This window comes from Diabrotica virgifera, chromosome 10 (genome assembly GCF_917563875.1).
Source record: "Diabrotica virgifera virgifera chromosome 10, PGI_DIABVI_V3a".
Taxonomy (NCBI): Eukaryota; Metazoa; Arthropoda; class Insecta; order Coleoptera; family Chrysomelidae; genus Diabrotica; species Diabrotica virgifera.
This window is the reverse complement of record NC_065452.1, coordinates 60,706,893-60,722,287: the sequence shown is the minus strand read 5'-3', so window position 1 is coordinate 60,722,287 and position 15,395 is coordinate 60,706,893. Positions and strand designations below refer to the sequence as shown.

At 35.0% G+C, this 15,395-nt stretch overlaps 1 protein-coding gene across 1 annotated transcript in view; it reads right to left on the bottom strand.

Moving 5' to 3' along the window:
* LOC114337267 (uncharacterized) overlaps nt 1–15,395 on the bottom strand; it is a 721,645-nt gene that overhangs the window by 210,571 nt on the left and 495,679 nt on the right. Inside the window, exons 41-43 of the mRNA XM_050641250.1 lie at nt 11,599–11,780; nt 7,633–8,022; nt 3,653–3,938 (exon numbers count right to left, since the gene is read on the bottom strand). Of these exons, the coding sequence (XP_050497207.1) occupies nt 3,653–3,938; nt 7,633–8,022; nt 11,599–11,780 (858 nt within the window). The remainder of the gene's footprint in view (nt 1–3,652; nt 3,939–7,632; nt 8,023–11,598; nt 11,781–15,395) is intronic.

The following is a 15,395-nucleotide window of genomic DNA, read 5'->3' as shown; positions in this document are numbered from 1 at the left end:
TCTTTTCGGAGAGGATTGTGCCAACAGCATTATCTCGCTGAAATGCTTTCTGTGTTTGGGAATAAAACATCACACTAGTCAACTATTTACCGCTGCTATTGCAAATTTCAACGTGGTCTCTCCAGTCTCACGGACGAATCCAGGCCAGGTCCACCCAAAACAGCAGTCACACAGAAGAACATTGATGCGGTTCGTCGGCTATTTAAAGATGACCGCCGTGTAACATACCGGGAGATAGAGGTATCTTTGGGTATTCAAAAACCTCGATCCAAAAGATTCTACATGAAGAACTGGTTGTTACGAAGTTGGTTTACCGTTGGATCCCTCACAGAAGAGCAAAAAGCGGTTCGCGTCAATTGATGCCGAAAATATAGTTTATAATATAAATGTTATGGACCATATGATTAATTGGTCATTTTTCATAATGCCCGGGCTATATAAAAAATGCCCAATACTGTCGGTCAATATAATAAATACTATTAAATTCATCACATTGCCCGGGCATTATGTATAATGCTTGGCATCTACTAGACAGGATGATTAAAACTACTTTTATTTTTATTAAATATGAAATATATTTATTTTGATACAATCAAGTATGTAGTAAAAACTAAAATATTTCTTATATACTAATGAAAACAGTCTTGCAGTCTTCTGTGAAATGGCACATGAGTACATTTAATGAATAAGTATACATAAAAAATATAATACGTATTAACGGTAATTGAGGAAACCAAAAAAAGAATTCTGTGTTTTTATTTGCATTTTTTTCTAATGACCGAAATCGATGGTAACACACAAAGCGGCCAGTGAGAAATTAAATCGTTTTTCTTCTAAATCAAACTCAATTTTAAATAAAAATACACTTACCACCTTTGCGTGCTACATCATCGAAATTTATTTTGTATGAATGACTTACAATACATAACTATTTGTTGAAACATGTTCCACTATGGTGACACTTGGAGTTACATATTTTTTTTTCTTTACGACACTTACACTTATCAGATTTACACCCACCTTTACAACCGCACCTACTGTATCCTTGTCCCCCACAGTTAGAAGATTTTCTTGCGCATTCTCTAAGAGATATCTCAGTGTCTGGAATCTCTTCTATGGAGATAAACTTTTCTTTACAAACGGTAAACTGGTTTCTTGAATATAACTGATTTAGTATGCCATATTTTGTGCCTAGTTTGTAAAGCTTTTTTTCAGTTATCTCTGTCACGATAGCTAGTAGATTTCTTTGATCACTACGAGCTCGGTCCACATCTGGCACTCGTATCCTAACTGTGTTACCTAGTTTAGCCGATGGATATTTGGAATTGGAAAATTTTAACATCTTCTCTGCTTGTTTTTCTAGATTCGTCAAAGCCAATTTTCTTTTCTTCCTTACATCGTTTATTCTAATATCTATATTGGAATCCAGATTTTCATTATTTTCTAAATTAACTACAATAGCCGTTTCTACCGCATTTGTTAAAAATTCTGGAACTTGACTAGATTCACGAGATGAATTTTGAACATGAGATGAACTTGATTCGGGCAACATTATTGAAGAGTCCACATTTATATTATTATTTTGTATTATATCCGGTTCTGTAGATAGCCCAGCCTCTTGATTTTTGAACAGGACCTCTAAGTCTTCCTCCGAATTAACATCAGTCAGAACTTCTTGGGGTGGAGAGCTTTTTAAACCAACTGTCAACTTTGTGCCGAACATGGCTTCATATGGACTACAACCTATACCAGTGTGATGAGCTCTATTTTTCATTAGTTGAACAAAACGTAAGCCTTCAGACCATTTGTTTGTATTGTTGTCTTCTAACCACGAACTAAGCATATTCTCTACGTCTTGATTGGCCCTTTCTATAGATCCTTGACTCTGAGAATGCCTGGGTTTGCCATGTACCATTTTTAACTCGGGACACATGCTACACAGCTCTTTGATAAGATGGTTAGAGAATTCTCTGCCATTATCACTATGAAGCACACTCGGCGCCCCAAATATTGTGAAAATATCCAAAAGTACATGCGATACTTCTTCTGCTCTTTTACTTGTAAGAGGTCGAAGTTGGACAAATTTGGTAAGATGGTCTTGATAAACAAGCACAAATTTATAACAGCCATCGGCTTGTGACTGCATATCGATTAAATCGACTTGGCATCTTGAATTCATTTCCTTGCTCAATATTGGTTTCACCACCAAGCCTTTCTTTGGAACATTATGTTTTTTCTGACAGGTCATGCATAAATTTAAATAGATAACAATCATCTCCCTTGTAATATTTTTAAATTTAGAATGTACTTCCTTCTCCATTCGGTTTCTACCACCATGCCCGATAGTAATATGAAGATCGCGCAATGTATCAAATATTTCTTCTGTATGGACGTAGTATTTAATTACGTTATCTTATTTAACAGGAACAATCAATTTTTCTACTTCTCTAATCGTCATAACGTCGAATCTTCGTAAGCGCTGATAATCACTCGGCGTTTTATTTGTCTGTTTACTTTTAGAGTTTTTTACCTTCTGTATCATTTCCATGTAGGCTGTTTTTGTGAAAATTTGTGAATTTTGACTTTTTACTGAAACTAATTCAGTTAACCGATTGTTAAATCGATTTTTCATATCACTTAATGGTTCTTCTTTTTCCATAGTTCACTATGCAATACTTTATAAACAAAGAATTAACAAAGAAATGTCACAAACAAACCACTTGTCGTATATACCATTACTAACATTCAACTGCAATATGATTTATAAATAATGGCCGACGTGCTTCGGTGACTGTAACCTTGGATACAGCGCGTTGATTCGCTGCTGAAGATCGCATGATTTACTAAGAACGCCGATTTATCACATTGCCCGGCCATAGTATAGCATTTTTCATAATGACCAGACAATATGATAAATTGTAAAAAGTTATCAAATTGCCCGCTGAAGTTAGTCATTATTAATAATGACCGGGCATTATACATAATGGCTAACATAATCACTTTGTCCATAACATAAACACCAATCCGCTGTGTACGTGTTTCAAGATGAGGAAAAACCAACAAAAGTGATCCGTTCTCGAAGTGTGTCAAAGAAAATGGTCGCAACTTTTGTGTCAAAATCTGGTCATGTGGCAACAATTGGTTTAGAAGATCGAACAACGGTCACTTCCAATTTGCTATATAACCGTTTGTTTACCAGAACTTATCGCGAAACTCTGGCAAAGCAAACACAAAACGGCGAATCATCTTACATCAAAACAATACAAGTGCTCACACTGCCAAAGAATAATAGAGATTGTGGAGCTTCAAAATGTCGAATTGTTAAACCATCCACGGTATAGCCCCGACCTAAGTCTCAACGACTTCTTCACATTCCCAAACATCAGGAATTTAGTGCGTCGCGTCAGCAGCGATTTCAGTCGCCAGGAGCCATCGATGTTAAAACAGCAATTTTGCAGGTGTCCACTGAGTCCGGAATAACTGTTTTACCAATTGGTTTGAAGGTACGCAAAAGTGTATCGATCTTGGTGGGACACATTTTGAAAAGTAATAAGGTACTTTAAGTCTTTATATTTTTTGTCTTTATGGCTATATGCAAAACTAAAAAGAAAGCTTTATTTATTTTTTAAAAGCTCTAACTTTAATAGCTTACCTAAAAATTCACTTCCTGTACTCCAAGCGATAGATTCTAGATAATGGATGAATTTCAAGAACGCTGGTTCTATACTTGCCAATGTTTTATGCCAATATTCCACAACCAGAGTATACATTTGAGACCACAAGTTTTCCATATATTGTATTATAGTAACATGAAGACTCTTAATAAAAGCATCGTATTTCTCAACTATTTTATCTAGACCTATGGTAAGGCTTTCAACGGGATCTCCATTAAGTAGTCCATGAATAAAGTCTGTTGCGTTTTTAAAATAGGTTTTAATCTGAAACAATATTAAATGCATGTATTATCGAAATTTACTTCTAAAATGATGAAAAACAGAACAGCTTTGGTCATATCTTTCATGAGTTAAGGAAGTTTTATGCACACTGGATGTGACAAAAGTGTTTTCTAAATAAAATAGGGAGTTAAAACAAAACTGAAAAGTCCTGTGGATCGTTACACAGCCTCCCCACGATTTTAACTTGGTGTAAACCATGGTTTTAAATCGGAATATAAACTATGCAAGAAAATTGGAACGATACAAAAAAGACTAATTCGTTGCAGTCTTGCAACACAAGGGTAAACTGGATGTTCGACTTGAAGCGTCGACACCAGGTACGGTTCGTTGACTCGCAAACACAACGACTAATGGTAGAAAATGGCTGAGCCTAACCAAAAAGGTGGTACAGACCTGTGTTAAAGTTTCTGGATGCGACAAATGTAGGTGCTTCCAGCTTAACAAAGGCGGGTAGCCAACAACCAACTACATATAGCCAAAATTTGAATGGTAAGTCAAACAGATAATTGATTTCGCGCGCGTCACTGAAATTCAAAGTCGCCGGTTCATTCTACACGAATAGTACTAACAAATATTTTTGTTCAAAATTATCTCAGCTACATTTCTTGTTTGAAACATTTCATACATGTTTTTAGGGTTTTAGGGGAAGCCCGGGGTAGGCGTGGCAAACTTTTTGTATCTTTTTTGGGGTCCAAAAATAGTCATTCTCAGCAAAATTCAGAATGTTTGTCTCGTTTTTAGAGATCAAATCTGGACTGAACTATAACCGATAAGCAATAAACACAAAAGTACGTAATCGTGAAATTATTGCCTATTGCTTCGTAATGCCGATAATCCAACATTGCTCACTTTTTGATTGTATTTCGTATAGGATATAATATATAATATAAACAATCGACTGAATAATAAAAGAGCCTGCTAAACCACGCAAAAACCCGTTTAGCTAGCAATACAAGTGATTTCGGTGTATTTCGATCTATTCTGCGGTGTTCCGATACTCAATAGTATGCTGTGCACTCTAATTAGCTAATATGTTTTTAAATTACCGATCCCCTCCATTCTATCCCGTTCTGCAATAATGAGCGACCTGCTGTATTGAATTTAATATTACTTTCCTATTAGCTTTAAGATACGCCGTATTGTTGTGTGTTAGTATTCGATTTGCTTTGCTAATTGGTATCAATAAAACTAATGACCTACACTCGCATGCACAATTAACCACCCATCTTGTATTTCTTTCAATTTGCAGAAACTGTCAATCTTGGACCACATTTTATGAAAGATATGGTGAAAACTATCTTTGAGGAAAAGAAAACAATAAAAAAGTAGTTTATTAAGGGATGGTTAGGAAAAATATATGTTTAAAAATCTTCGAAGAAAATTCAAACAATTTTGAAAATTATAGTCTAATTAAAAAATATGAGTATTAATAATAGGTGTTGCAGCCTCTATCTCTTAGTCTTGGAGCCAGTTCAGCAATACATTCATGATATCCTGGGTATACGATTGGAGCATATATTGTCAATCCTCTACCGCAGCCATCTTTTGCTCCCCGAAGGATGTAGGGGCTGAACTACGGTACCAGATGCTATCAAACGATATCGGGAGACAGGTTCATATACCCGTAGGTCAGGTCTGATCAAGGCCGACATCGATGTATTCCAATTCGAGATAGCCGCTTCATTGTTAGCAACGTGTGGAGAAATCGCTTTTGCACCGCTCCTGAAGCTCGCACGTGTCTTTTTGAGGTAAGAAATGTTAGTGTGGGCACAGTATAAAGAGGGACAGTAAAACCTCTTCCATGTCGGCACTTTGATCTCAAGAAGTAATACCGGCAGTACGCAATTGGTAATTCACCAGTGGTGGATGCGGGTTTTCCCTTTTAAAACCCGTACGTTTCTATGCGACTAGCAATGCGAGAGTGAGGCAAAAGCGACTGAGAACATTGCGCGGTCGCCGTGCGCGACTAAAGATTTTACTTCCAATTTTTCGGAGAGTGCTTCTATTGTGGTGTGGGTTAACGTACCATGAGAAGAAGACTGGCAGAAAGAAATTTGAGGGCATTCCATCCAGCTTGTGCCCTACAGCTGTTCCCACAACACCGTAGAGCTAGGCTTGGTTTTGTACGAAAATATGCTGACTGCAATGTGGCGGAATAGAAGAACATACTGTTCTTAGTAGAGAGCAGAATAGCCTTAAGACGTCTAGGCGGATGTCAGTGTGTCTACAGACGTCAAAATGAACGGTGTGCTCCATGCACTATAACCATAACAGTGGCTTACCGAGGAGGATCAATAATGATTTGGGGAGGTATCTCTTACGAAGCTCGTACTTAACTTGTGTTCGATAGGGGCTGTGTGAATGTTCAAAAATACGTAGAAGTTGTCCAATACCATGGCATGCCTTTCGCGCTGTTCATTGGTGAAAACTTTAGATTAATGCATGACAATGCACGTTGTCAAACCGCCACATTCACCCGTGGGTACCTTAATGAGTTCGGGATTCAGGTTTTACCATGGGCGGCACGCAGTCCCGATCTTAACCCAATTTAATACATTTGGGACAACCTCAAAAACCGGTTAAGAGCAAGAGTACCAGCTCCTACCTCTGTGGAGAGCTCAAAACGGCTGCGGTAGTGGAATCGCAAAAAATACCCCAATCGGATATCCAGGATGTCATGAATTGATTACCTAACCAGCTCCAAGAAGTGCTAAGGGCCAGAGAGGCAACACCCATTATTACTACTCATATTTTTTTCAAATTAGACTAAGATTTTCAAAATTATGTCTGTTTGAATTTTCTTCGAAGATTTTGATTGGATTTTTGCCAAGTATCCCTTGATAAATGACTTTTTTTTAATAATATTATTGTTTTCTTCCTTGAAGGTAGTTTTCACGGAATCTTTCATGAAATGTGGTCCAAGATTAATATAGAAAATTCCAAGTCCAAGTTGGAAATATTAATTTAGATCAAGGTCAGCTTCCTCTTGATGGAGAGGAGTTAGAACGGGTAAATCATTTCAATTACCTTGACAGCTGGTTAAATGTAAATTGTGACTCTGATGAAGAGATAATAACTAGGATCGAAATATCACGGAAGGCTTTTATGACCTGGAAACCAGTTTTATGTACCATAAACCTGTCGATGAATATTCGAAAGAAGGTGCTGAAATGTTATGTGTGGTCTATCCTATTGTATGGTTGTGAGACATGGACGTTAAAAACCACAATGCTAAACAAAATAGAAGTATTCCAATTGTGGTGCTATCGACGAATCTTAACAATATCGTGGGTTTCGCACACTTCCAATGAAGATGTTCTTCAAATGCTGAATTCAGAACGTCTGCTCATAAGCATCATAGAGAGGAGAAAAACAGAATACTTCGGCCATATAATTAGAGGGCCTAAATACCATTTGCTTCGCCTTATAATACAAGGAAAAGTGGAGGGAAAGAGATGGATTGGTCGAAAGAAACTTTCATGGCTGCGTAATATTAGACAATGGTTGACAATGGCTGCACAGTAGAAGAATTATTTCGCGTAGCAGCCGATAGAGAGAGATTTCAGGAAATTGTAAACATGCTGACGGCCAACGTCTGAATACAGACACGGCACCTAAAGAAGAAGAAGAAGGTTCCAAGATTGACAATATTTGCAAAGTGTATCTTCATACTTACTTTCTCATAGACCCAAATAACGCTCTTTTTAATTTTATGTCCAGAGTCCCCCATTACCGTCCAAATTTCTTGAACAATTTTTGGTAACGACTGCAATTTGGATTTAATAGCTAAGTCGTCAAAAACTGTGATGACAACACCGATAAGGTCTTTGACATAAAAGTCGTTAGCATAGTATGAATTATTTAGGAAAGCTTTCAGTTCTTCAATATCGTCTTCTATGATAGTCAAGTTGTGGAGATCTCTATGAAAATCTTGCAGGAATGGTTTAGAGTCGGTCCAGATACCAATAAGAGCATCGATAGTTTCAGCTTTGATGTACTGTTTGGTATTATTTATTGATTCTAGTGTATCCTGGTAGAATCGTCTGAGACTTCCCCTTATTCCACTCTGAAATTAAAAAATATATAAATACGTGTATAGAAGAGTCAGGATATTATTATCAAACTTATAATATACGTTCGTAATGGAAGAGTAAAAATCAGATAGATAATATCATAATAAAGTAAACATGATAAGACAATAGTCGAATACAGGAGTACAGTGACGACTATCGAGAGTGACCGAATAGTAATAATAGCAAAATTAAAAAAAATAATAACCAACATATCGAAAACTTGTTAGAGATAGATTAAATTATCAATTAGAGCGCCGTAAAGAAAAACATGTAATGTATAAACAGACTAGAGGAAGAAATAAATGAAAGGCTAGAGAATCCAGTCAAGGCATACCGTACAGGCTGCTACACACTACCAAACTTATATGGAATCATCTGATATTTCTTATTATTTCGTGCGAATTTAAAAAAACGAACACACGAAGTCAAACATAACTTATTTTAAAGCAATTTAATAACAAATACGTAACAATTAAATAAAACAAGAAAGTATTTAACAAACAAATTGGAACTAGTTGTTTTAAAGTCAATAGAATAAAAAATTTCAATGTAAAACTAATAATGTTTAAATTGATTTTTTTTAATTCTCTAATTTTTTTGTAGCCAGTGTTATCACCTCTAGTCCTATGCAAGCTTCAGTTTGCGTGGGCACTCTCCTAATCAAATTATCAACATTTTATTGTGGTAGGTTGCTCCATCCTTCAAGAGCAGCTTATACTAGACGTGCGGTGTTTTGTGATTTATCCCAGCGAGCTCTAATTTTTATATTAAGCCTATCGCACATATACTCTATTCTCTCTGCTCGGGTGAGCAAGCAGTCCACTCCAAACAAGGGATACCTTCTGCTTCAATGATGTCTCTAGTCACTCTAATAGTATGTGGAGGTCCATTAACATGCATTAAAATTAAATTTTCTCCTGTTACATCTCTCCAGAGCCTAACTGCAGGTTATCAAATTATCAACATACCTGTGAGCAGTTAAAGTTAATTGATTTAAAATTAAAGGAGTTTTTTTACGGATCACAATTTCTCTCCAGAACATTATATTCTCTCCCTTGTTGTATATTTGTGAACAGATCTGACAGTTTTCGTTCTTGCTTGTATTCTTCGACCTCAAGTACACGATTTCGTGGGTCATCTGATTTTACACCAATCCTGACTTTCCTGAAAACAGCACATTTTGTCAATTCTCAATGTTCCAGTTTTGGTGGTGAAGACACCAATTTAGGCGATCAATCTTGTGCTGTCTGAATAACTCTGGAACTCATAATTGTCTCCTGCTGTATACTTCTTGGCGCGAACTCTTCTTCTTATCGTTTCAACTGAAACAGTTACACCTGTAGCTTCCAAAAGCTGCCATTGGAGCTGCAGGTGAGAAATGGTTTGACGTCTACCAGCTGATTGGACAATTAAACGGTCGCGGCGAGCCGTTATTACTTTTTGGCTACTTTCCCTTGCTTTATTTTAAAACTTTCCTAGTTCCTGTTACCTAGCATAGGTTTTGGACAGAACGCCCTGTGTTACGCCTAGCTCTACAGCTATGTCCCTCTGAGAACATTACTTTCTCCACAAATACCAATATTTTTCCCCGTTGTAAGTTCTATAACCCCACATGAGGCATATTTTCGTTTTTGGACGCAAAAGTTAGTTTATTTATTTTCGTTCAATTTGCAACTCAAACAAATAACCTATACCGTACCCAGCTGTACTATCTGATTGTCTTATCGATTTGTTTATTTTCAATAAAAACCCTTATTCTTCGCAACAATAACAAGTTTTTTCAAAAGAAATAAATATTGCTTTGAAATACATGGTGATTCCATATAAGTTTGGTTGTGTGTATTTCAGTAGTAGCCGAGAAGTGTATAGGAACAGTGCATATAAAGAGTAAAGAGACATTAAGACTGGTTCGATGAAGAATGCAGTAATGCTTTGGCAAGAAGGAACAGGGCCAAACTACAAGGAAACAGAAAAATTTCGTAAAATACGGTCGAAAATTATGTGTCTAGATGAAGAAAGCTTAAAAGAATTTGCATTAAGGAAGGGGAGGTACGGTGCACATTTTTGTGGATTTCATTTGAAACTATGAGAGAATTATTTTATTTTTACATTGAATAATAGTTATTTATGTACCAAGTCCGTAAAGTGACTCTTTATCGAACGAGTCTGATATTATGAGCCGAGCGAGCCTAGCGAGCGAGGCGAATAACAGACGAGTTCGATAAAGAGTCTTTACTGACGTGGTAAAACATTAACACTTACTTAATTACATCCTAATGAAAAAAGAGTGTGTGTACTTGGTACGCACGTAAGACGTTATACTTCTATTATTATGATTTCAACGAAATAAATATATTTTAAACAGTTTAATCGTATTTTTATTTAAATATTAAATCAATTTTAACACTTAAAATAAAATACCAAAAATTAAAAATACCGTTAATAGTTACGTTATGTTTATGAAGTGTAGCCTACCGTAGCGCAGTTGCTTTTCCCTTGATGAATAGTAGAAAATCTAAATAAATATATTTGCTAAAGAATTATCATTAATATCTGTCACCATCCTGTATACATATAATCCAATTAACAAAAACACCATTATACAATTTGTATTTGCATTAATACAAAACTTAAAATATTTAAGAATTTTATTAATTTTAGACGAAATAAACATTTCGTGTGACAGTAATGACGATGACAGAAAGCTTTTGCATGATGGCCGATTTCGATGTTTAATCGATAGTTGTTATCAATATTGAATAAGTACTAAATCTCTAAAGTTTTGATTTATATTTTATGAATATAATTGCAGAATACTACAAAATTTCAATTTTTGACATAAATGTAATTAATAATAACGTAAATTTTGTACAACATTTTTAATAATTAAAGTAAATAAATTTTAAGTTCACTCAAATAAATAATCGATTACTGCCATCGACCACTTACATTCAATCTCAGTTTATTTTGATTAATCGCGGCAGGTAAAGTAAAATTCTTCTTTCAGTACAATAAAGTGTTACTTTACTGCCGCAAATGGCGTCAAATGAGTACAATAATGAATGACTTAAGTGACGGTTGACGATAAACATATTTAGTACAATTCAAAGTATATTCAAAAAAAGTTTCAAGGCAAAATATTGCAAAATAAGCCAACGGTGGAGTTTTTGTCAGTCAAATCGTAAAGTGATGCACTCCGGAATATATTGATGAATCGCGGAGTAATCTACAAAAGGGAAGGAGAACAGCTGTTAAACGTTTCTCACTACGCTCAAGCGCGCTGGCGCGAAGCTGCTGTAAGGCGGGTAGAGGTAGGGATATTCAACAAGCTGCATTTCCGGTAATTTTGCTCCGATCAATCTGAAATTTTTAGAGTATTTTTGAAGTTTTGTGCTTTCATTTAAAATCATAAAAAATCGAAAATTACAATATTTATCGAAATCGTTACAACCTTTTGGAAAAAATTCTTTATATAGATTAAAAGTTATATTATTACTACGACTATTAAATTTTTGTTTTAATAGTTAAAAAATTCAACTGTAATATATTGCTCATACTTCAAAACTTACCGTCACATCCGAGATTAGCTCTGGTCTCCATTTCAAACTCGACGTTATCAGTCTGGAATGATTAAGACGTAGGTAATACGCTACATCGGAAATTCTCCTATCGTCATAATCGCGCCAAATATCAAAAAGTGCACTTCTGGCGTCTGGAATAACGCCATAACTGTGTAAACTCTGGGTTCCGTCTGAAATTATTAATATGGAGAACTGCGTAAATAAAATTAAGGTTGAAAATTACTTGAGATTTGATTTTATACACTATATACTAAACAACAAACAAAGAAACAATATATTTTTGACGTATGTAAAATATTTAAATCTCTGTTCTTCTTCTTCTTCCTTTTTATAAGTAATTCTGCTTGTTCATTGGCGGATTGATACCTCTATGGAAAGTTGTCTACCGATTGGTGATTTTTCTCCTGCTATTTTGACCACACGTGTCTCCCACAATCTGATTATATGGATTCCATTCTTTTTTTCTATTTAGTGTCTATTCGTTTATACATTTTACGTTACATTTTCTTCTAATGTCTTCAGTCCTCTTCCGATCTCTCAGTGTATTTCCTGTAATTCTTCTCCGGACTCTTATTTCTGCTGTTTCTCTATTGTGGTTGTACCGGATCTTGTTTCTGATGCATCAGTCATTATTGGTCCTACATTGGCTTTATAATTTCTTGAATTCATCTCAGTGTTAATAGGTCGGTTTCACCATATAGTGTTATTAAGGTATCCTGCCAGTCTGTTTGCTTTTTGTACTTGATTTATCACTTCTTTGTCCAGGTCTGTGTAGCTGGACAATAGAATTCCAAGGCATTTTATTTCCATTACTTGTTGAAGACTGATGCCATCAATTTCTATTTTACATCTGATTGGTTCTTTACTGATTACTATTGTTTTAGTTTTATGAGATGAAATTGTTATATTGAATTCTTTGCTCTTATGTTAAAACTGTAACTTAATCTTTGCAGACTATCTTCATCTTGGACTATTAGTATTGCGTCGTCTGCGTAACGTGTATTTTTACTTCTTTGTTGCCCATTCTGTATTCTCTTCCTTTGTTGACGCTTTTGATGATTTCATACATGATTAAATTGAATAAAATAGGGCTCAATGTATTCCTTATGCCTATTTCTATAGGTTCTGTAAGTTGTTTAACTTTTCCGACTTCCATTTTGTTGTTAGGGTAGATGTTTTCAATAGTTTATATGATATCTAGCATCTAGGGGAACTTTTCTATAATACAGTAGATGAATTAAATTGTATAATGTATAATCCCTCTGGGGATCAGTGGAGAACGTTGTTCAGATGGAAACACCAATAGCGATAAAGGAATTTATTTATAGAACCGACACTAGGGTATTTTTACCCCGGGAGAACTTTTGAACACTGACTTGTTACTGGTACGCGTTTAGTTGAAGACTGATGAAGACTCTATGTGAAGTTACATCTTGACAGCTTGAGTTGATTCTTGAGAATGATTCTAAATGAGTATACTTTCTCAGCGGTGGCACTTAGTATTGGTGTCAAGCCACGCGCTGAGTATATTTACAAATATTGAGAACAAAGAAATATATTTGATCATCAAATTAAATAATGCAATTGCCCGAATTATTGTTTACAATTTACAATTCGTGAACTAAATTAGAAACCCGTACATGTATTATACCATAACAAATTGGCTCATGTGATATACGGGGTGATAAAAATATACTGTTCAATATCGGATATGAATAATGAATGTTTGATATTGGACATAAATCTTTGAGTCTTACTCTGCCAAATGCCTTTTCAGGTCAATCAGACAGAAGCTGTTATCTAGTATACTCTAATGATTTCTCAGTAATTTGCTTTATGATGAATATTGCATCTGTACACGATCTTCCAGTACGAAAGCCCTGTTGTTCATCTGCTAAACTTATCCTCTGATTCAATAGTTCTTTTAAAATTTTAGTTGTAAGTTTTAGTGTTGTTCTGAAGCTATTTTCTTGTGGCATTTTTTATGATTAACTATTTATATGGGAAATATAGGGAACGTAACTCATAAATATTGGCACTATCGTTTTAAAGTTTTCTACTTTAAAATGTATAATATATGTCTGAATTGCTATTATAAATGAGTCAGAATAAATAAATTATTAGAAGAATTTTTTACTAAGCAACAACATTTTTGTTTAATCTAGTAGTATTTTCTATTTTGACAACGACACCCGATTTGGGCGTCGAAACGTTAACAAAATTATTTTGTTCAATTTAATTGTGGCTTATTTCCCATATAAATATGTAAGTTTTAAGGTAGTATTTAACAAGTTGATACCTCTGTAGTTTTCTGGCTGTTTTTATCTCCTTTTTTCAATGATGGAATTAGTTCGCCCGGTATTTTATTTTGTTTTATTTTTGTTAATTAATGTTATTAATCATTCTGTCATTTTGAGTCAACTAAAAGTGCTTAGGGAATTTTTTCTTCTTCTTCTTCTTGCAATACCGTCTCCTATCGGAGGTTGGCTACCATCACAGCAATCTTAACTTTTTTGGCTGCAGCTCTAAACAATTGTATTGAACTGCACCCGTACCACTCCCTTAAATTTCGCAACCAGAAAATCCTCCTACGTCCCACATTTCTCTTTCCCGAGATTTTTCCTTGGATTATGAGCCTTATCAGGGAGTACTTTTCTCCTCTCATTATGTGGCCTAGATATTCCAGTTTTCTCGTTTGTATGGTTTTTATGACTTCGCATTCCTTCCCCATCTTCAACAAAACATTTTGATTTGTTACTCTCTCTGTCCATGGTATTTTCGACATTCTTCTGTAGCATCACATCTCGAATGCTTCAATGATTTTGATGGGAATTTTTTAATAAAATAAAACTACAAAATTTATCTACTACAGATTATTGATAAATACAAGGTACATCCTGAAGTGATTACAGCAAAAAAACAGACTCTTATGGAAAATGTCCAATTTAAAACTTATCCTGTCTGGACTATTGATTTTCGAAAATAATTATTTGCCATTTTAGCTAAGTGCATGATTGAATCGTGCTGGGATTTTAGCTCTCGTAAAGTTAATTATATCTAAAATTCCTGGATAGATACTGAAATTATATTGGCACTACTTAAACAAATTATTTGCATTGCAAATATTATAATATATTAGAGCTGTACTTAAAATGCCTGAAATTAAATTCCAAATTTACCATATTTTATACTTGAAATAGTAGTTAACGTGGAAATAATAATTACCTAATATACTTCCAACATTGCAAGTGACTTCAAATTTATCATTTACGAATTATTTTATAATTACTATCATAATAACTATATTAGCTAATTATTTTTGAATAATACTCCATTGTAAAACTGGGCAATATGAAATCAGATTTTAATAATACGAGGGTCATTCGTAAATAAAGGTTCACTATGCTGATGAGAAAGAATGCAGCGTCCTAAGAGAAATGTGACAACACTGTCTTACACATCAATTCTCCCTCTCTCCCACCCCATCGCTTTCGCCTCGCTGCATTGTTCAGCAGCCTTCGAAGTTGGAGGTCCCTGTCGCTGTTACCGCCAATGTGAAATTCATGCTGTGATACGTTTTTAAAATGCAAAATGGATTTCACCTATTGACATTCATTGTCAGTTAATCGAAGTTTATGGGTAAAAGTGCATATCTGTTTAACATGTTCGCGAATGGTATAGGGAATTCAGTGAAGACAGAACGAAAATTCACGATAAATCTGAAGGCCTGACAGAAGTATATTTTTCTATTATTCAAAGCCTTTTTAGTGTTACGCTATACGTTT